The 21993-nt window shown below is 46.1% G+C and overlaps 1 protein-coding gene across 4 annotated transcripts in view; it reads right to left on the bottom strand.

Annotated features, from left to right (window-relative positions):
* Positions 1-897: 897 nt before the first annotated feature.
* The window catches only part of LOC144823689 (von Willebrand factor A domain-containing protein 7-like), a 542335-nt gene continuing 521239 nt past the window's right edge, over positions 898-21993 (bottom strand). For all 4 annotated transcript variants that reach the window (XM_078682451.1, XM_078682442.1, XM_078682435.1 and 1 more), the window contains exons 16-17: positions 4235-4404; positions 898-2848 (exon numbers count right to left, since the gene is read on the bottom strand). In XM_078682451.1, the coding sequence (XP_078538577.1) occupies positions 4236-4404 (169 nt within the window). In that variant the 3' untranslated portion in view covers positions 898-2848; position 4235. The remainder of the gene's footprint in view (positions 2849-4234; positions 4405-21993) is intronic.

Here is a 21993-nt window from a genome sequence, read left to right as displayed (position 1 = left end):
CACATGACTGTTTAAATTATGCACATGTCACGTGATTTATTGATTCTGGGGGATGTAGTCCTGACTTTGTTGTTGTTAAATTTTATACAGAGGACGCAGTCATATATTCAGGCTTAAAACTGTTCATTGAGTCCTGTGGTCACGCAGTTAAACTTCATAATTAGATATGATTCTCTCCTGAGTAAAAGAGTTTCCACATTCCCTCCCCTTGATGAAGTTTTTATTCCGGAGAGAACAGACCATCTTAGATCTCTTTCAGTGTGATTCTGGTCAAGCAAGTGTTGCACCATGGGTGCAGTCAATACTTTCTGTTTTATCCTGGACCGGTGTTGTGCCAGTCTTTGTGTGATTTGCTGATTTGTTTTTCCAATGTAAATTTTGTCACATGGACAAATTATTACATAGACGTAATGTAGCACAGGTGTTGACAAAGTGGCGCATAAGCTTAGATGCGTCACTTTGTAAACATGTCACAGTCTGGTGCATATTTTATGCCAACGGTGCATCACAAAAAGTGACGCACCGGCGTCGCAAGCGTCCCATAAATAAGCCCCAGAATGGGAAACATCCTCTACAACGCAACCTTTACAACGCACTACCATTATGACACAACTTTTACAACACAAGTTATTACAACGAATTGCGCTGGAGGGCGCTCTAGGAGAGGGAATAGTTTAATTACTATCCAACACCTTCCCTACTATCCACGGGGACTGGAATTGGAATAGTAAATTAAACTATTCACTATCCAGCGCCCCCCAACGCAAGTCGTTGTAACGATTTGCGTTGTAAAACCTGCGTCGTAATGGCATGCGTTGTAAAAGCATGCGTTGTAGTGACATACATCCCCCAGAATGTTTGCATGAATTACAGCCTGCTAAATAATACAGTGATGGCAACCAGGTAACTCTTTATTTGCAATATCAAACCAAAATGAAGCAACAGTCTAATGTCTTAATCATGCAGAGAATATACAATGGAATCGCTACGCCAGTTTAATTAATTTATTTACATGACAAAAACAGTAAATCAGAAAAGTGCAATGCAATGCTAGCAGGTATTAGGACACAAAACCCAAAGGTAGTAATTTAAATCTTTTCTTTTTAGCTATTAAAAATAGGCTGTGTCTTAGGTAAATATTGCTACAGATAAAAATAATTCATGATCCACAAAGCTAACTGAACACTCATGCAAAACGTAGGTGCTCAAGCTAGTCATTTAAGAATACAAATCCAACTTTATGATTCAGAAACGTGGATTTGCACTAATAATAAGATTTACTCATTGATAATTCCATCAATGTGGTGTGACTGTACATATGAGTAAATCTCCTCACACCTGGCTCGTGGGAATTTAGGGTGGAAAACTTAAAAAAGATTGTGAACAGCTACAAACTCGCTAAACCTTCAGCTAGTGGTTCTCTTTGAAAATAGTCGTAGATTTACTCCTGCCAAGTAGAAGAATAAATCAATTAAAAGGATGGAAAACAGAAGGAGCCCAAGCATAATATTTAGGAGTGTGCAGTCAGTCAGTTCCCCACGGACAAAAAAATGTTTTCTCCATGGAGAGGAAAGAAAAACATTAGCAAGAGTATATGGACTTAAGCATGGCATTCACCCTTTGCAAATACACATTTACTTTATTTGCAAATAAGTGAACTACGCATTGGAGTAGCTCCCCGAAGTACTTGTGGTATTCTTTAATAACGTCCAAGACAGGTGAAGTTTGTTTCCAAATGCAGGAGTAACATTATCAGAGAACATTTCTGACTACGTTTAGGAATCTGCTGTAAAGCTCTTCAACAGAGAATATAAATATGTTTCTCTATTCCTTTTGGCTAGAAGTGACTGTTTTCCAAACAGGGCACAACGTTGTTTGCTTTGTTTATGACAAATAGTGTATGTAAATGTTTAATGCGCCTCAGTGCATTGAGTCGAGAAAGTAAAGAGCCTGGGGCAGATTTACAAGGAACTGACGCATCTGCATAGATGTCCTTGCCGAATGTCCTTCCTACACTATGGATGAGCTGTATTTACAATACATTGCTACATGGAGCAAGGATTAACCGATGCGTCAGAAATTCTGACGCATCTGTTGGAGCAAAAGTGGCGCATTGCTGGGGTTGCTCATGAAAGTGACACAACTCCAGAAGTGCACCTCAACAGTTGGGTGAGTCCCATTCACAAAGCCCTACATCATTCCTTAAGCCTGGTCTGAGCAGGCGTAGGGATTTTAACGCATTGAAGGTGTAGAGTGGCGCTGAGAAATCTTGTTGTTTTCACTGCGTCTGTTCTACATGTTTTTTTGCGTGGGAACGCCCACCCTGTATACATTATACCTGACGCAGGTATAATGTGACGCAGGGCTTTACAATGTGACGCATCTCCCTAGATGCGTCACATTGTAAATTGGCCGCATTTTGTTACGCCACTGCTGCGTCACAAAAGTGACGCAAAGCTGACACAAAACTGTTGCAAGGGCCTTGTAAATCTGCCCCCCAGTTTTTAAAGTGACTGCACATAGATCGTAGAATAGATGTTCAAACGCCCATAGCCAATAAAACTAAACATCCCTAAATGGATCACATTTGTTGTCATCAGAAATAGATCTCAACTTGGGTTCTGCACAGAAGAATTGTTTTTTTTAAGTAATGTGCACAGGAATTTGAAGTTTGCACAGTAGGACTGCCCTTTTCAAGTAATTTGCAGTTTGCAAAAGAAGATATTCTTATAAAAGTGGAATAATAGTGTTAATCTCTGGTTGAAGAATAAGTAGTCATTTGAACTTCTTTGCTTAGTTGATGCTTAAAATTGTCGTCACTTTGAAGGATGTGTATATCCAGGAACGCCTGCAATAAGGTTAAACAGCAATCAGTTGTTAATCAATTAGTCAGACCCTAAACAAAAAATGATGAACTATATGTTTACCAATTCCATTACGCAGCATGCACACATAACAAAGTGTCATTGAATTCAACACTATGGTCGTGTCGTGAGTATATGTCAGAGTACTTGATCATTTCATATTTATTACAATTATGGGGTTGAAATGTCCACTATTTTTCCAGTATCACGTTTGGGTTCCACAAAACACATCTGTCACTCTTTGGTGGAAATCTATATTGACAATGCATCATTGCCATTTTTCTTATTTAATTTCCCAACATGAAGTTTGAAAAGGCACCACAAAAAGCAAACATTTAATATGCGAAGAATCCATAAGAGATGTGCTGCGATCTGTGGCTCTTTTTATATTCCAATTAAAGAAGGTGCATTCAGCGTAATGCATATTGACAAAAGAGATTGTGAGTTGGTTCAACATCATTACTAATTATCCAACTAATTCCTTCATATACATCGTGCTATAATTTACACAACAACTGTTGAAGTAAGACAAGTGAAAAAGTATTGTATCAGAGTACATAGAGTATCTGATGTCAAGTATTGTATAAAAACTCTATCAAGATAAAAGTTCCAAATGTATGTTATTTAAGCGTGTATGAGTAATGAGAGGATATTATAAATGAATAGGCAAAACTTGAGTGATCAAAGTGAAAGGGATATGCATTCTACTATCTAATTCCTCACTTACTTTTTTAATCAAATCTCAATAAAAATTTTCCCACACAGTTTGCTTGCTTATTTTTCAGCTTTTTTTCTATGGATCTACTTTTTTTATTTTACAATTAAACTTCAGTTGGCTGTATTTCCACCGAACGTTACATGTCTCTGCTTAAATCTGTTTTATGAGATAGGTTAGTATATCACCCATATGTTGCTAGTCATGTGGAACCAGTTCTTGAATAGCCAGTCCACACAAGAGTTCAAGCTGGGTTTACAGACTTGGTAAAGTGTGCTTCACTTACCTAACTCCACAAAATATTCAATGCATCATTAAGAATGTAAAAAGATTTTAAGATGCTTGTGGCTGGTGTGGTGAACTTGCATGATTAGAGCAGAAATTGACGAAGATACATTGCCTCATAATACCACCTGTCCCCACAATGATCTCTCATTTCTAGCTAAAATCTTGTTGGGAACACCCCTATAGATCTAGATTTACCTTCTGCTGCCTTGTCATCTACTTAGCTCTTACCTCCATTTGAAAGTCTCCCTGATTTCCAACACACCATTTATTTCTTGTTTCTCAGGGATTCTACTGTTATATGAATCTTAGGTGATTTTTACATGTCAGTATTATACTTCAAGCACAAGGCCATGGGATTAATACGTACCTTATTTACTGGGATGCAGTGTCAAACATTCCATAAACCACGTGGTATAATCATGTAAATCTTCTTCCACCACATGAATTTCAATGTTAGAGGATGTGCCACTTTCAGCTGTATCAGGAATAGCAATGGTTACTTGACCTTCACTGCTTTCTCCCCTTTCAAGCTTAACCCTAAAGAGGGGACATAGGGCAAATAAATTATATTGGGTATATATGATCTTACCATGATGTTTATTGACATACCACTCAGACATCCTTCAAACCTTCCAAAATAAGGTCAATCAAATCAAACCAGGTTTAGTGGCATGGAGAGTGCAACAGGACACACCTATAACACCTTCAATATAGTCAAGTTCCCATCATAATGTCCAATGCATCTCTATAACAAATCCTGGATGTCTTTAATTTGACCATTTCCAGAGCCCTGAATTGTCACCCCCTATAAAATACCAGTTATCAAAGTTAGAAACCCAAAGTTGGCAAATGTAAAAAAAATGAATACATTTGTAATTGGACTGGTGCAAAAGTAACTCTGTGGAAGACATGATCAGGTGAAAATTGCACATTATGGAGCAAGATACAAAAGTGAATTTAGTTGAGAAAAATTCACCATGCCACAAAATCGGTTCAGGCATTTTGCTGTGGAAGGCACCTGCTAAAAAAGTATTAAAATCAGAATGTTATCTCCAACGTCCTAATAAGAGTAAATATCACAATTATTCATCCGCCTTTCAAAGATACTCCCCTTTGATATTTGAGAGTGGGTTTCATAATTAACTTGAGAGACAGAAGAGCTATCAACCAAGAAAACGAATCCTCTGATATAGACACATCACAGACATTCATGTGGCAGAAATCTGAGATTCTAGCCTGAGGGCTAGAGCTCCCGACTTTGGAGCTGGAGAACCAGGTTCGAGCCTCGGCGTCGGCTCAACATACTGTGATTCTGGGTGAATCGCTTAATCTCCCCGAGCCTACCAAAAATGAATGTGTCCTTGTGTAACTTAACTGGTGCTCAAGTATTTTTTTTTAAACAAACTTTATTGATTACCTTATGGTATTTGCCAGTTATTGCAGAGCGTTACATTGTGGTAGTTTTCGTTTTCGTACTGCTAGCCCATGCTAGTATGAGCATTGTAGTACGTGCACGCAGGCACAATCAGATAGATTGATATTATTGATACAAAACCTGTTTGCATGGTGTAATTGTAGAGGAACTGCATTGATTTAAGTAGGCTATCAACATAACTTCTAACAGTTTCCCATTAGCCCGCCCTCCCCACTCCCTCGTTCTGGCCCGCCAGGTCGGTTCGTCTGTCCTGGTAGCTGCTCGTGTAAATATCACACTCCAATTCCTTTAGTGTTGTGCGGGTTTATGTGCCTTCTTTTCGCTCAGCAGTTACTCTGCCTAGTGTATTACAAAATGGCATCTACTGTGGGGTTGGGGTAGCGTGATGCAGAAAAAGGTCCAGTGCTTTAAACCCTTCAATGCGTCGGACGCACAGGAGCTGTCCGACGCATAAGCTCTAATGTGCAGATGAAATCCCTCTGGTGCAGGCACCAGAGGGATTTCTTTTACTCCCCCAAAGCCTCGGGAGCTGGGGAAGAGCTTCCCCAGCTCCCGAGGCCCTCCGTGTGTGTGAAATGGCGATCAGCCCGCACGTCGTGCTGACCTCATTTCACTGAGACCGAAACTGAAATGAGCCTTTAACCTCATTTCAGTTTCACTTTCTATGTGCTCACGAGGCTATCTCATCCCACTGAGCTCGTAGGAAGACGGGAGAGGTGTCATTAGGAAGGGGAGAATCTCCCCTAATCCTCCTCGGTGGATCCCTGCTTGGGGATTGCCAAAGGAGGGTGATCCCCAGGCAGAGATCCACCAACTAGACACCAGGGAGGGGGAGCGGCCTTTGCTCCCCCTAAAACAATTTGGCCAAATTCAGTCTTTCTGCCCCCCCGGGCGGGGAAGCCCACTAAATGCCAGGGATTTTTTGGGGGGCACTTCTTTTTAGTGTGAGAGATGCCCAAAATGGGCACTCCAATGCCCCGATCCCCCACCACAATAACAGCCTTTCTCCCCCCTGATTTTTTGGGGGGAGATTTTAATTATGGTGGGGGCTGGCCAAAACAGGCATGCCAATGTCCCCAGCCCCCTGTCACAATTAAAGCCTTTCTGCCCCCCCGGGGGAAAGATGGGGACAGTAGCCCCTACTCTACCCACCCTGGGAGGGCAAAAAGCCCACTAGACGGCAGGGAATTTGTTTGGGGCAATTTAAATAGGGTGGGGGCTGCCCAAAACAGGCATGCCAATGTCCCCAGCACCCTGTCACAATTACAGCCTTTCTGTCCCCCCAGGGGGCAGTAGCCCCCATTCTTCCCCCCGGGAGGCAACAACTACTCTAGACGCCAGGGATTTTTTGGGGGGCAATTTGAATTAGGGTGGGGGCTGCCCAAAATGGTCATGCCAATGCCCACACCAATATTACAGCCTTTCTGCCCCCCTGGGAAGCAGATGGGGGTAGTAGCCCCCAATCTGCCACCACCTCGGGGGCAAAAAGCCCAGTAGATGCCAGGGATTTTTTTTTGCTGATTTGAATCAGGGGTTGGGTTTGCCCAAAACGGGCTTGCCAATGTCCACCCCCCCACCCGCAAAATGTCCAGTCTTTCTGCCCCCGGGGGGCATATAGGGGTCCAATCTGCTCCCCGGGGGACAGAAATCCCACTAGAAACCAGGGATCTTTTTTATTCGTGTAGGGGTGGGGGCAGCCCAAAAGGGGCATGACAATTCCCCCAACCCCCAGGAAATGTAAGTCTTTCTGCCCCCCCCCCCTGGGGGCAGATGGGGGCTGTGGCCCCTGATCTGCCCCTGGGGGGTTAGAAAGCCCACTAGGCACCAGTGATTATGTTGTTTTTTTGCATGGGGTGGGGCATATCGTGGCAAACCCTCCCCCCTGATTCCCCCCCAGGGCGGCAGAAAGCCCACTAGGCACCAACTTTTTTTTAGCAATGTGCCTACCTGTTGATTTTGGGCCCTAGTGCAACCGGCACATAGGGAAACCTAGTAAACCTGTACATTTCAAGGTTAATCCAGGATGGGGTGACTTGGCTGGCTCTCACCAGGTTCTATTACCAAGAATCCCTTGTAAAAAAAAAAGAAAATCCTCACATTTATGGATCCACCAAATTCCACCCACTCTGCATTCCCCAAAGTCTTCTGAGAAAAAAGGTGCCTCACTTGTGTGGGTAGGCCTAGTGCCCGCAACAGGAAACAGTCCAATACTCAAACCTATAAAAAATGTTTAAACTAGAAACCCAGGGAAATCCAGGATGGAGTGACTTGTCTGGCTCTCACCGGCTTCTGTTACCCAGAATCCCTTGCAAACCTCAAAATGTGTACAAAAAACACATTTTCCTCACATTTCTGAGTTGGAAAGTCCTGGAATCTGCATAGATCCACAAAATTTCACCCACCCTGTGGTTCCCAAAGTCTTCAGAGAAAAATGGTACATCACTTGTGTGGTTAGGCATAGTGCCAGTAACAGGAAAATGCCCAAAACACAAAATGGACACACCACATTTTCACAGTGAAAACTGACCCTTTTTTGCAAAGTGCCTAGCTGTAGATTTTGAAACCTAGCTCTTCCAGCACCTAGGGAAACCTAGAAAACCTATACATCTTTGAAAACTAGACACACAGAGGAATCCAGAATGGGGTGACTTGTCAGGCTCTCACCAGGTTCTGTTACCAATAATCCATTGAAAACCTCAAAATATGTGAAATAAACCCACATTTTCCTCACATTTCTATGCTGAAAAGTTCTGGAATCTGTGTGGATCCAAAAAACTCAACCCACCCCGCATTCCCCAAAGTCGCCTGAGAAAAATGGTACCTCACTTGTGTGAGTGGGTCAAAACAACCTGGTTTTGCAAGGGGGGTCCCATGAGTTTTTGGCCCAGGGGTCTGTGGCCATCTAGGGAAACAAACCAAACCCACACATTTCTGAAACCTAGACACCCGGGGGAGTCCAGAAAGGTACTGCTTGCGTGGGTCCCCCAATATTTCCCTACCCAGAATCCCATGCAAATCTCTTTTTTCTCACATTTCTGTGTGAGAAAGTTGTAGGATCACTGGGTTGACACACATTTCCTACTACCTGTCGTCGTGTCGTGGAACCCCCAATGATTACACGACGCAGTGACTTGGAATAAGGTACCTTTATTATATTCTTGGTTACAGCCTCTGCTTGCGTCCTGCCCCTTGTCCTCCTGGTCCTGTTGTGTGTCGCCCTCCTCCCCTGACCGGAAGTGGTGTTCGGTGTCCCCTCTCCCCCGCTCCTGACACAGGGTCCTAGTGCTGTCCACTGTCTGGGCACGACATCTCCCCCTTTGTTGCAAACAAACATTTTCTGTGACGCTGCCTGTGGTCACTGGTAGAGAAGTAAAGAGAGAGAGAGTGAGAGAGAGAGAGAGAGAGAGAGAGAGATCCTCACAGGGCCTCGTCACTTTACACCTCTTCAATCAGTCTCTTTGGTTTCTTGCATTCCCTTCTCGGCCTTGTTTCTCCGTTATCCATTTGTGCATCTTCTTCCTGTTTGATTTCCTCCAGCACAGGTGCCTGCTGTTCTTCTTCTTTGGTTTTCAGTTCTTTGAAGTGCGAGCTGTTTCTTGTGATGTGGTACCGCCCTGCTGATGCTGTTATCATAGGTCCTCTCACTTCCGTCACCGTCAGCGGATCCTTTGAGAACGCGCTGTCTGACTTCCCCAGCTGTCTTTGCCGCACTACCACTGTGTCTCCTTCTTTTAGTTTCACTTTAGGGGCATGCTTCCTTTGATCTGCGTACGCCTTCATTTTCGCTTTTGCTTCTTCGTCTTTGGCAGCTATGCAGCTTCGCTCTTCTCTTGGCGTCACTTCCATCTGCGGTAGCCTTGTACTGCTCGAGCGTCCCAGCACAAGCTCGGCGGGGCACCGTCCTGTGGAGCTGTGAGGAGTGTTCCTGTAGTCCCTTAGCATCTGGCATAGGGCCTGCCCTATCGATATCTGCGTGATCTTAGCTAGTTGTACCACCTTCTTGATCGTTCCCATGAATCTTTCTGCCATCCCATTCACTTGTGGCCACAAAGGTGTTATTTTCTGATGACGGATCCCTAGGTACTCCATAAATCTTCTGAACTCTTCTCCTGAGAACGGTCGGCCATTGCCAGTCTTTAGCGTTTGCGGAGAGCCCCATGCTGCAAAAACATCATCCATGACTGGCAGTGTTGCATTTGCCGACGTTGACGCTACTTGCCTTACAATTGGAAATCTGGAGAATTTGTCTATTATCACTAAAAGGTAATTTCCTGTCTCCAGGGGCCCATAGAAATCGGCTGCCAATTCGGTCCACACTGCTTTCGGTAGTTCAGACATCTGTAGCAGCTCCGGCTTGGGCGGCTGCCCCGTCACTTGGCAGATGTGGCAATGCATGGAGTGGTGTGGCTCACTGGTTAGAGGCGGCAGACCCGTAAGCAGAGGACGGCCCGGGACCAGGGTTCGATTCCCGACGCGGCAGGGTCGTGGACCAGGGTCAGCGGGCTCGATAATTCTCGCCTCGGTGCCTACTCTAGTCAGGGACCACACTCGGCAACTCTGGGCATTAGCTTGCCTCATCTTCACAACGGCCCCCCAGACCGCCGGGGATGCTTGGTCGCACCTTAGAGATACCCATTAGGGACCATCTCTCAGGGTGAGCCAGGACGGGTTCCCCAGCGGTCGAAGCGCGGAGATACTCCTCCGGGAGTTGATTCTAGCGCTATATAAACCCACAATTAATGTAATGCGCCAGGTCTATCGTCTGTCTCCTCAGTGCTCGGGGCATCACTATTCTTGTTCCTCTCATCATTATGCCATTTTCGGTCTCTGAGAGCTCTTTATGGATCTTCTTGAATGCCAACAGTTCCTCTTTTATTACTCCTTCTTCCAAGATGCTGTTGTTGTTGACATGCCTCCACCTTTGTTGTCTTGTCACCTTCTGGATTGCTTGCATGGTGGGGTCTCGTTTCGTGTCTTGTTCCAGTTCTTCCATCGTTATTGATGTCGGCGTGTTGTGCCTCAGTATGAAATTCAGGTATTCCTCCGCCATTGTGGTTGCCTCAACTGCATGTGGCAGAGGATGTCTTGACATGTAGTCAGCCGGGTTGTGTTCCTTTCCTGGTTTATGTATGATTTTGAAATTGTAGTCCATTAGCCGTATTCCCCACCTCTCTATTCGGTGCGGTATTTTTGCATTGGGATTTCCATAGATCGTTATTAGTGCTCGGTGATCTGTAATTCTTGTGAACGGTTTCCCATAGATGAACATGTGATAATGTTCGCATGCCCACAATACTGCTAGACTCTCTTTCTCCAGTTGAGAATATGCTCTTTCAACGTCTGATACGCTTTTGCTTCCGTAGGCCACTACACACCTTGCTGAGTCCTTGCCTGGTATGTTTTGTACCAGTATTGCCCCAACCCCACTGGGCTGGCATCCACTGTCAATTCGGTGCAAAGGACGGGGCTGAGGAGTGCCGGTGCTACGAGACCAGCAAACACAATGGCAGGCATTCCCGGGCACATACACAACCCCTGTGACGTGGAACTGTACCGTGCATGAATGCTGCATCTGTTGGGATCCCTGCCAATGGCAGTGTTGTGAATCAGTTACCGTCTGAGTTACTGTCTTGCCTACGTGACCTGCGTTCAGCCCTGGTTCCACTGTCGATCATGCACTTAGAGTGGCCCATGGAGGTCTGCCTATCCAACGCAATGGTAGCTGAATTGGATTATGACCTGACAGTGCACCCCCAGTTGGCCCACGAACAGGAGTGTCACCGGGATACCTGTGCTTGGGATGCACTGATCTTTGGCATATGTGTTGGCAGTTGTGCATGGGAGATTGCACAACTCCTCGTGTGCAGTGACCACATCGAGGTGCTACCCTATTGGGCTGTGTTGCGGATTGGGGAAATGGCATGGACTGAGCACATCTGCCTAGATCAGTAAACGGATTGGGTCACTCTGGTGTTCCTTGAACCCGACAATGAGGTACTATTGGAACACATTACCCATGAAGCTACGCTGGCATTCATGGACGAGTAACTACGTTCCTGCAGCCACATCGGATTGTCATCCACAGCACAGGTCCCAACATCTTGTTGCATCATGGGGAATGCTCACATGTCCCACCACAATAGTGGACTTGTCTGCCTTTGTCTGGAATCAGAATGCATGTGCGTGGAACTACGCGTGTGTACACACACCTGTGCAAGGTGAGGCACTTCCATGGTCAGAGCAGCACAGCGTCGTTTGGCAACGTTCCCAATTTGGACATACTGCAGGGGGGAGTCCACATATGGCAATGTAGCACAAAATGTGAACTTGTCGGCCCCTTCCACCTGATCACTGTTGGCAGAGCAGACAGTCGGCGCAGTCTGGTGGTACAGTACTATGCACACCCCAGGGGCTGTGACTTGTGTCCCCTCACACGGGACGCCAAATATCACATGACTCATCCAGCAAGACAAGGTGGGCTTAGATCGTTGTCATCCGTAATGATTTGTGCACATTTATGCACCACCATGTCTTGCACCAGGACACGTTCCCATGCTGCGTGTAAGTGTCTCAAGCATGTTCCAGCATGTTCTGGCTCATGCCTTGTCCGTACTGACACGCACATGCCAATAAAGTCTCCGCAACTTCACTACTGTCCAACTGTGATGAGTGTTTATTAGATGTACGAATCATGTGCCACAATGAGCATCGTCCCTACACACAGAGGGACTGAGTGACGCCTGTACAATGGGGGTGGGTCCCTTTTGACTGCTCCACCTCTGTGATCCAAACACTGTGTTTGGAACAGTTGCTGGCAGGCCTGTGCACTTACAAGTCTCCAGCAATGTGAGTAGTATGGTGTCCAGCCTCTGACCATGTGGAGCAATGCTATGATGAACCACAACAGAATGTGTCCACACAGATGTGTGTGAGTAGGTATGCAAAATTAACTTCTGGTGTCAAATGTGATGTAGGGCACCACTTCTGGTCTGCTACCAATTTGGTAATTCCTACACACAGCCATATTCAATACATGAGTGTGTGCCTAGATTAGGGGGTTGCGAGAATGTTGTAAATGTGCAACGAGGCCACAGCTAGTACTCACCTTCCCAGACATCCAACTGGCCATGTGGCTCAGGGTTCAACATGCACATTGATGCCATTTACAAGGGTGTACCTTCTTGTGCAATCATTGTCCATACATGCATACATATATACTTTCACACTTGACTGAACATTGTTTGAATATTTTATTCACATTCTGGTGCATTCCGGAGCTGGAGCTGTACATGCCACGCCAAGCCCACATTACATGGGAGCCCAGTGGTGGGCCAACCAGAGTCCTTTGGGGATTGGTAAGTGATTTGGGAGAGGGAGAGGGCAGTTTGCTGCAGGATTGCTGTGTTATTGTCAACCAGTGAAGATATGCCAGTCCATGTCGGGGTCCAGGAGTATGTCGCAGAGTGCTCTGGGGGTCAGTGGAAGGTGTTGTCCCAGGGCATGATGTATAGGGCAGAACCAGGCAGGGACAGATCAAATGGCAGTGATGGATGCTTCTACCTCCTTCCTCACATAATGATTACCATCCACATCTCAGTCCTTTGTTACTTCCTCAGTGTACGGTGTGTCCGGTGTGTGTGGCGGGGTATAGTCTACATCATTGTTTGCCACCTCTCCGATCAGGGGTCGGAGAGGTGTGTGTGTCACAGTTCCCTCTGCAGTTATCGAGGACCTGCTCAGTGACAGCAGTGGCAGGATGATGAACTGCAAGGCATGGAAGAGCCCAGCTACATCTAGCTGGTGTTCAGCCGTGGTAGCCATACTTTCAGCCTGCATATGCTCCATGGTCTCAATTGTCCTGCCCATATGTGCCAACTCTGGGCTGGCATTGCTGGTGACTGTCTAACTAGACAGTTCTTGTATCCGAGAGATGGCCCCAGCGAGGTCAACCAAGGATTGTGGTGGAGCATGGTGGGGACAGTGTGTGTCCGTTAGGGACTGTAGGTGGTCCTGATGGGACTCAGACACCCACGTATCCCATCAAGTTTGGCTGCCACGAGCTCGAAACCCACCCGCAGCTGATCAGCCAACTCCACCTGGCAACCCAACACATGGCCTTGGAAATCCATGTGTTGCTTGTGGGGGTCATGGGAGACAGCTGTGGTGGTGTGTGTTTCCTGCTGTGTGATCTGTGCAGGTGGTGGGTCACCTCGAGGCAGCTGGTTTGCCCTTCTCCTGGGGGTGGGGTGCGGAGGCTGTCCATTAGCCATTGGAGGGTGTCTGAACAGATGTGCAGGTTGTCCTCTTCATCATCACTGATGGGATTTGTGGTCTGCTCTGCAGTAAGTGTTGTTTGTCCCCCTGCAATGTTAAGGGAAGATGCATGTTAACAAGGGTTCCCATGTATGTTGCCACTTTGCAGATGTTTACATGCAGGCTGAATGACAATGCACATTTTGACTGTTTTGGTGGAGCTGGTTATTTTATGGCAGACAGTGGGTTTTCTGAGTACATGACGGATGTGTGGTACTACCCGTACATTGTCATCACACAGTATCAGGAAATGCCAGAATACAGTTGCCAGTTAGTACGCACAAGCGGAACCTGTTGTGTACTCTGTCCTGTGGTGTAGGTTTTGCACTTTGTCTCACATTGCCATCATTGGTGATGTTCTGTGGTTGCTATGTGTGTGCTGCATTGTGGGGGAGTCCACCCTGCATCTCTGAGTTCGTGGACCCTGGTCCCTTTGAGGTGGTGTGCCTTTGAATTGTGTGCTTTTCGGGGGCTGGAATGTTTGCGACTTGGGTCATTTGTGTTCCAGCTGAGATTTTGTGGCCTTGTGCATTGTTTGTCTGCTACGCGTATTGGACAGCATGGGTTGTAGGTGCACATGGATGTGTCAGAGTGTGACCTGCTCCTCTATGGATGTGAACCACGCTGGGCCACCTCCATGCCGATTTGTGCACAATGTCATTTATTTAGGCTGCTGCCATGCTATCGGTCATGCAGTGTCACTTGCTTAGTCAGTGTGGCTCACACAGCGGCTGCTTTTCTGGTTTCATCAGATGTGCATGGATTGGTAGTGTCGTTGGTTATTCGGAGAGGGCCCTTATGTGCACATGGTGGACTTTTTGGGCATTCGTGTTTCGCATTTTTTGTTAGTTGCATTGAATTTTGCGCAGTCATTTGGTACGTTATCATTAACCCTGGGCGAAGAACTACGCTCCGTTCGCGGAGCTTGCGGAGTTTCGGCAACTCCGCGTTCCGCGGAGAACGCGTAGCTGTCGATTACTCCGCGATCCGGTGCGTAGCGTAGTTCTCGCGCGCTGAATAACATTATCGCGTGCGCGGCAATGGCTTACCTTGGTTCTGCGTTCGCTTTTTCCCATTCGCGTGTGCCACCATGTTTGTAAACCCTCCCGCACAATCCCGTGCGACTGTGCGAACGCGATAACGTCATTTGGATGCGCGATAGCCTCATAAGGACGCGCGAGGATGCTTGTTGGTAAGATCGAGTTGCCGAACACGCAGAAACTGCAATCTTGCACAGAATAACTCGCGAGCATGTTAAAACCATAATAAATTACCATTTTGGTTAGCAAAAAAGTGAAAAACCCCTTAAAGTTGAACCTTTGGCTGTATTTTTTGGGGGGAAGAAGTCCTCTTTTTGTTTCTACTCTTTTTTTGAAGAGTAAGGAGGAAGGGCCCTTGAGTTTACAACTTCCTGTTCCTGTCCACCAGGCTCCTCCCAGTGCTTCGCGCGATATTTAGCGCGATCACGCACTTTTGTAGTGCAAACGAGAAGATGAGTTCCCGAACATGTCTTGCACAACCTGAACACGTTACTTGTGACCCAGAACAGGAAATAAGGGAACGCAAGCGGGCGGGGACAAACCTCTTGGGTAACTTAGCGCGCTAGCCATCCCGAGCATGCAGGCAGCGCCCCGAACACGCGCACCGCGCTCCCGAAGATGAAAAACGGCGCGCGAACGGGTCTAGCAAGCAACTACGCATGTCCGCGGAGCTACGCGTAGGTCGCGGAGTGCAAGTGCGTCTTCGCGTAGCTCCGCGGAGTGCGGCTCCGCGAACTACGCCCAGGGTTAGTTATCATGCTACTATTGCATGGTGCCGCCAGGTTGGGAATTGGACGTTAAGACAGTGTTATTCTCTTGCGTTAGACTGCGATATGCACAGTTGCGTTAAGTTATTTTTGAGATGGTTATCAAATGTTCTGGAGAATAGGTCCCAAAAGAGTTTTGGTGTGGTCCACGTCTCACCTTCCACATACTTTCACACCACTTTTTTCTTTCGTTTTTTCCAACGTTTCTGTTGGTTGCTTCTACCTTTATGCTGAGGTTGGTCCCAGCAGAGCCAAAGCACTGACACCAACTAAGGTTCACTCAGAATAGGGAATGAAACCCATCGAAACTTATTGAAAGTAAATTTAAATGGTGCCCAGTAAACACAAAACTGCTTGCAATAAATGAATGAGGGAATCCCCCCACGGCTAAGATAATCGTGGTCCCCTTCCAGCCTTCGTTAGAGAAACAGTCTTGAGCAGGGGTTGCAAAGTCAACTTAAAAGTGGCCAAAGTCGAGTGAAACATGCTCACAACAGGTAATGCTGCCTGTAACGAATGAATCAAATGGACCAGAGGGCTGAGGTAACAGCTGTAGTTCCTACACACTTATTCCACTTTGGGGCTCAGGCCCCTTTAGTATCCCCTGTCCCCTTGTCCTGCAGTGTTTAGTTTCTCTTTTTTCGCACTGCATTGTTGTTTGTTCCTAAAGTCCTGAATTGTCCCCCTTGTCTTCACGTTCTGCTTTCACCATCACTTTTGTTCACACTATGTTTATAAACCATATCTACAAGTCTGTTATGAAGTTCTGTGGTTATACTGAGTAAGCAGCTACCTACGTTATTATATGGAAACTCGTTATTGATATCATAACTACAATTTTATAATTGCTTCACTAACCTTCTTGCTTTCTCAAATTTGCTTATAAATGTGGCATTTGAGCACTCTTTTTCAAATTGTTCTCGGTCACCCCAGTGCACTTAGCTGCAGTTTTTTACGCATCACCACTTTCAAATGTCACCAGCCGCCACTGGATTCTGGGTAGGAAAATGTTGGGGGACACATGCCAGCCATACCTTGCTGGACTCCCCCGGGTGTCTAGTTTTTAGAAATGTGTAGGTCTGGTTGGGATCCCGAGATGGCCGCCAAGTATGGGACCAAAAACTGATGTGCCCCGGGGTCCACAGCCATCATCTGAGAACTAGACACCCCGCGGAGTCCAGGAAGGTATGGCTTGCATGGATCCCCCAACATTTCCCTACCCAGAATCCCCTGAAAACCTTAAAATAGCTGAAAAAATCACTTTTTTCTCAAATTTCTCTCTGGGAAAGTTATGGAATCTACGTGGATCCACAAATATTCTAGCACCCACGCGAGTGAGGTATCATTTTCATTTAAAGACTTGGGGGAACGCTGGGTGGTAAGAAATTTGTGGATCCATGCAGATTCCATAACTTTCCCACACAGAAATTTGAGAAAAAAAAGTATTTTTTTCAGCTAAATTTGAGGTTTGCAGGGCATTCTGGGTAGGGAAATGTTGGTCGACCTACTCAAGCCATACCTTGCTGGACTCTCCCAAGTGTCTAGTTTTCAGAAATGTGCGGGTTTTGTAGGTTTCCCTAGACGGCAGCTGACCCCGGGGCCAAAAACTCATGGGACACCCGTTGCAAATCCAGGTTGTTTTGTGATCGGTAATTTTGATGTCGCCTCAATTGGTTTTAGACCCTTGCCTGTCGCAGGTACTTGACCCGCCCACACAAGTGAGGTATCATTTTTCTTGGAAGGCTTCGGAGAATGCAGGGTGGGAGGAATTTTGTGGATCCACACAGATTCCAGAACTTTCCACTAAAGAAATGTGAGGAAAATGTGTTTTTTTAAAACAAATTTTTAGATTTTCAAGGGATTCTGGGTAACAGAACCTGGCGAGAGCCAGACAAGTCAACCCATCCTGGTTTTCCCTGGGTGTTTAGTTTTCAAAAATGTACAGGTTTGCTAGGTTTACTTATGTGCAGGCAGAGCTAGGGTTCAAGATCTACAGCTAGGCACTCTGCAAAAAATGGGTCGGTTTTCACTGTGAAAATGTGGTGTGTCCACGTTGCATTTTGGGCCGTTTCCCATTGGGGGCACTAGACCTACCCACACAAGTGCAGTACAATTTTTCTCTGAAGACTTTGGGGGACACGGGGTGGGTGGAATTTTGTGGATCCATGCAGATTCTAGAACTTTCCACCACAGAATTGTGAGGAAAATGTATTTATTTTTTGGGACAAAGTTTAGGTTTGCAAGGGATTCTGGGTAACAGAACGTGGTGAGAGCCAGACAAGCCACCGCATCTTGGATTCCCCTGGGTGTCTAGTTTTTAAAGATGTATAGGTTTGTTAGGTTTCCTAGGTGCCGGCAGAGTTAGGGTTCAAAATCTACAGCTAGGCACTTTGCAAGAAAATGGTCAGTTTTCACTGGAACACGTTTTGGGCCATTTTCTGTCACGGGCACTAGACCTACCCACACAAGTGAGGTACCATTTTTCTTGGAAGACTTTGGGGAATGCGGGGTGGATGGAATCTTGTGGATCCATGCAGAATCCAGAACTTTCCACCACAGAAATGTGAGGAATGTGTTTTTTTTGGGACAAATTTTGAGGTTTGCAAGGGATTCTGGGTAACAGAACCTGGCGAGAGCCCGACAAGTCACCCCGTACTTGATTCCCCTGGGTGTCTAGTTTTGAAAGATGTATCGGTTTGCAAGGTTTCCCTAGGTGCCGGCAGAGGTAGGGATCACAATCTACAGCTAGGCACTTTGCAAAAAAAGGGTCAGTTTTTACTGTGAAAATGTGGTGTGTCCATGTTGTGTTTTGGGCCATTTCCTGTTGCGGGCACTAAGCCTACCCACACAAGTGAGGTACCATTTTTCTCTGAAGACTTTGGGGAACACAGGGCGGGTGGAATTTTGTAGATCCACACAGATTCCATAACTTTCCTCCAGAGAAATGTGAGGAAAATGTGGGTTTTTTAGATGTATTTTTAAGTTTGCAAGGGATTCTGGGTAACAGAACCTGGTGAGAGCTAGTCAAGTCAAGTCACCCTATTCTGGATTCCCCTGGGTGTCTAGTTTTAAAAAATGTATAGGTTTGCTAGGTTTCCCTCTGTGCTGGCAGAGTTAGGGTACAAAACCTACAGCTAGGCACGGGTGATAAAAGGGTCCGTTTTCATTATGAAAATGTGGTGTGTCCATGTTGCGTTTTTGGCCGTTTCCTGTTGCGGGCACTAGGCCTATCCACACAATTGAGGTACCATTTTTTATCAGGAGACTTTCCAAATTGCTTAAAAAAATCAAAATTTTGTATAGTCGAACTGATAACTGATCGCTATCAGTCCCAGGGTAAATCCGTGTAAGTCGTGGTCCAACGTTGGAATTTGTAAAAACCTCTGTTAAAATGTGTGTTTGATTGCACATGATATCTAGCCTTGAGAAAGCCCTGGCTAAATTTGCCACATAGGGTGAAACATGTGTCAGCTGTTCCAGTTTGTAAAATTTGGCTACACAAAAAATCAAATGAGTTAAGTGGACTTATAAATAAATTTATGCAAATAAAAGAACCAACTTTTTTTGTCATAAATTAGTGTGGATTTCTATGTTGCATTCCAAGAAAGGGCTCATCCTTCTGCTAATAAAAAAAACGCTTGTGAAGAGAGGAACATTTGCTTACATCTTACTCTCATTGACTTAAAGGGTCCAGAGCCTCAAGCATAAGTTCTTCCTGAAAAAACATTTCAGGAATTATTATCCAGTACCAGGACCATTGGGCCTTTTTGCTCTTTTTCGAAGTCCTGGCCCTCTTATGGCTTGCACAAAATTATCATGGCCAAGAAGGGTGTTGTCACTAAACAAGGCCCCTATTGTGTCCACTTCCGACCAGGTCTGTAGTCTAGCCTCTGTGAGTCTGCCACCAGGGATTTGTATCCCCAGTAGTGGGATGTTTCCAGCATAGGGAACTATGCATGGTGTGTAGAGCAGCGCTTTTTCCCAACACTGGAGTTCCATCTTGAGTAGTGGTGGTGCAAGTGGGGGAACTTTGCTTCTTGGCAACAATAGTGTGTGTAACGACCCTTGATCTATGTCCCGAGTTCTATAGCCTATTTCTTGCAAGTTTCTACACGCTATCCAGTAGGACAACCATTGTAGCAGGCAGGCATAGTAGTAACCCCTAACGTCAGGCACCCCAGCCCTCCCCTATGCGGTTCTAGTTGCAATTTTTAAGACTCACCCTTTGACGACCTGTCCCCCACAGAAGATCTAAAAATAGTGTGTCTAGGGCGCTTAATGTGGACGGTGGAACTATAATTGGCAAGTTTGCGAAATGATATAATAGCAACCCGCCCAATCACCGATAGTGGTAGGGAGGACCAAAATGTCACTCTAGATTGCACTGCGCCAATTGCTTTCATCAAATTGCCGTCGGGTTGACCCACATGGGACCTGTATATATTAATACCTAGGAATTTGAATGGATTATGCGCCACTGGGATCTTGTATATGCCAAAACTAAGTACATCTGGGCGGGGGCCTTCCTGGAAGAAGAAGGCTTTCGACTTACCCTCATTAATGGCGAGAACAGAGATATGTTCAAAATGAGAGAAAATGGTAGGAAGGGGCTCAAACAGGTTTGTGAGGTCCCACAGGTACACAATAATGTCATCTGCATAGATTGATATCAGGTGGGTTGTATTACCTATTGGTATCCTCAGGCGGTCAGCCATATGTCACAGTGCACGCGCCAGTGGCTCTTTGGCAAGGACAAATAGTATGGGGATAGAGGGCAGCCCTGCCTTGTGCCTCTGTGTACAGTGTGTTCTTGAGATATGTGGCTGGCAGTGCGTGCTCTCGCAGTAGGGGCTGTACACAGTAACCAAACCGACATGAGATATTCAGTGGGCAGCCTAAACCTCCTCAGGGCTGTGAACACATATCCCCAAATGACGTTATCAAAAGCCTGGTGCAGAGCCAGTGCTATGCAACCTGCATTAACATACTCCGCAGGGGCAGTAGCTATAATGTGGTGTACGAGTCTGATATTTTGACACGTGCTGCCCGCCAGTAGAACGCCACTTTGATCCCTTTGTATCAATTTGTGTAAATGGGTCAGGGGCCCGTTAGCCAAGATCTTGCTTAGGATCTTATACTCCGATGCTAATAGCGACAATGGTCAGTAACTTGATAAGTCTGTGTCATCCCGTCCTGGTTTTGGGAGTGATATTACCAATGCCTGCATGGTGGAAAGAGGGAGGTGACCTATGTCCAGTGCTTTATTGTATAATTCTTCCAGTTTAGGGATGAGGGCTTCAGAGTAAGAGTCAAAAAAGTGTATTTGCAGGCCGTCTAGACCAGGTGCTGTCTTGTGGGTGAGTCCTTTGATGGGCGCCTGTATTTCCATTTTTGTGACGGGCCCGGGAGACCTTTTTGGGTGTCTGCTGTGAGTTGTGGGTATGGCAGACCTTCTAGGAAGTTGTTGACCAGTGAGTCATCAGTGTGTGCGGGTTCGCTGTATAGTGCGCTATAATAGTTGCAGAACTAATCAATTTTATCTCGCTGTGAGCGGAATGTGCCCACTCCTGGAATATTAATGTGGTGGATAATTGGAGGTGTTGGATTGTCCTGCTGTATTCTAGCCAGTAATGTACCAGATTTGTCAGCCTCAGTGTGCTTCAATTGTGTATACGCTTTGTGGTCTAGTAACCAGAGAAATTTCTAGTAATTCAGCATGTTGTATACGCGCATCGCAGAGCGGATTCTTTTTATTTGGATCACTCGGTGCTGCCTGCTCCAATTCGGTCATTGAATTTTCTACTCTAATCAGATTTTTATGTATTCCCTGTCTGGCACCTACAGAGGTGCCAATCACTGTGCCTCGCACCACAGCCTTAAGCACATTCCACTCAATTAAGTATGAAGAGGCAGTGTTCCAGTTCTCTGAAAAATAATTTGCGATGGCTGTGGATAACGTAATGCGGAAGGGAGCATCCTCAAGCATCTGGGGCCAAAGCTTCTAAGTGGGAACCGGGGTAGGCACTCTGCCCCATGTAAGACGGATCTCCAGAGGGTTATGGTCAGAGAAAGTCTTGGCTAGGTAGGTAGCATGGGTGATTTGGGTTCCGATATTAAGGGAGCAGAAGAATCTGTCACTCCTCGTGTGGAGCTGGTGGACTGGTGAGAAAAAGGAGTATTTTCTGTGTGCTGGCTTCAGCATTTTCCATACATCCCCCAATGCCCATACAGTCGTTCAGCTACACAGGGCCTCAGCTTGCTTTAAGGCACCCACTCGATTCAGGGGAGGGTGTGACCTGTCTAGTACAATATCCATCATAGAGTTGCAGTCCCCCCCTAGTAAGCAAAACCAAAGGGGATGATGGACGGAGTTTTAAACATTGCAAGCACTCACCCCCAGTCAACTGATCTGGGTTTAATCCATCATCATTCTTTTGCTCACTCTGCCACCCCAGTTCAGACATAGCCATATGCAAATCAGTCTGACCCTGTGCCTCATGGGAACAGGCCAGCCCGAACTACCAAGCCATCTCCTCCCTGGACCGGAAACAAGCATCCTGGGACCGGTTTC

The sequence above is a fragment of the Lissotriton helveticus genome, chromosome 1_1, assembly GCF_964261635.1.
Source record: "Lissotriton helveticus chromosome 1_1, aLisHel1.1, whole genome shotgun sequence".
Lineage (NCBI taxonomy): Eukaryota > Metazoa > Chordata > Amphibia > Caudata > Salamandridae > Lissotriton > Lissotriton helveticus.
Note: the sequence above shows the minus strand (reverse complement) of the source record. Positions and strands in the feature narration are given on the sequence as shown.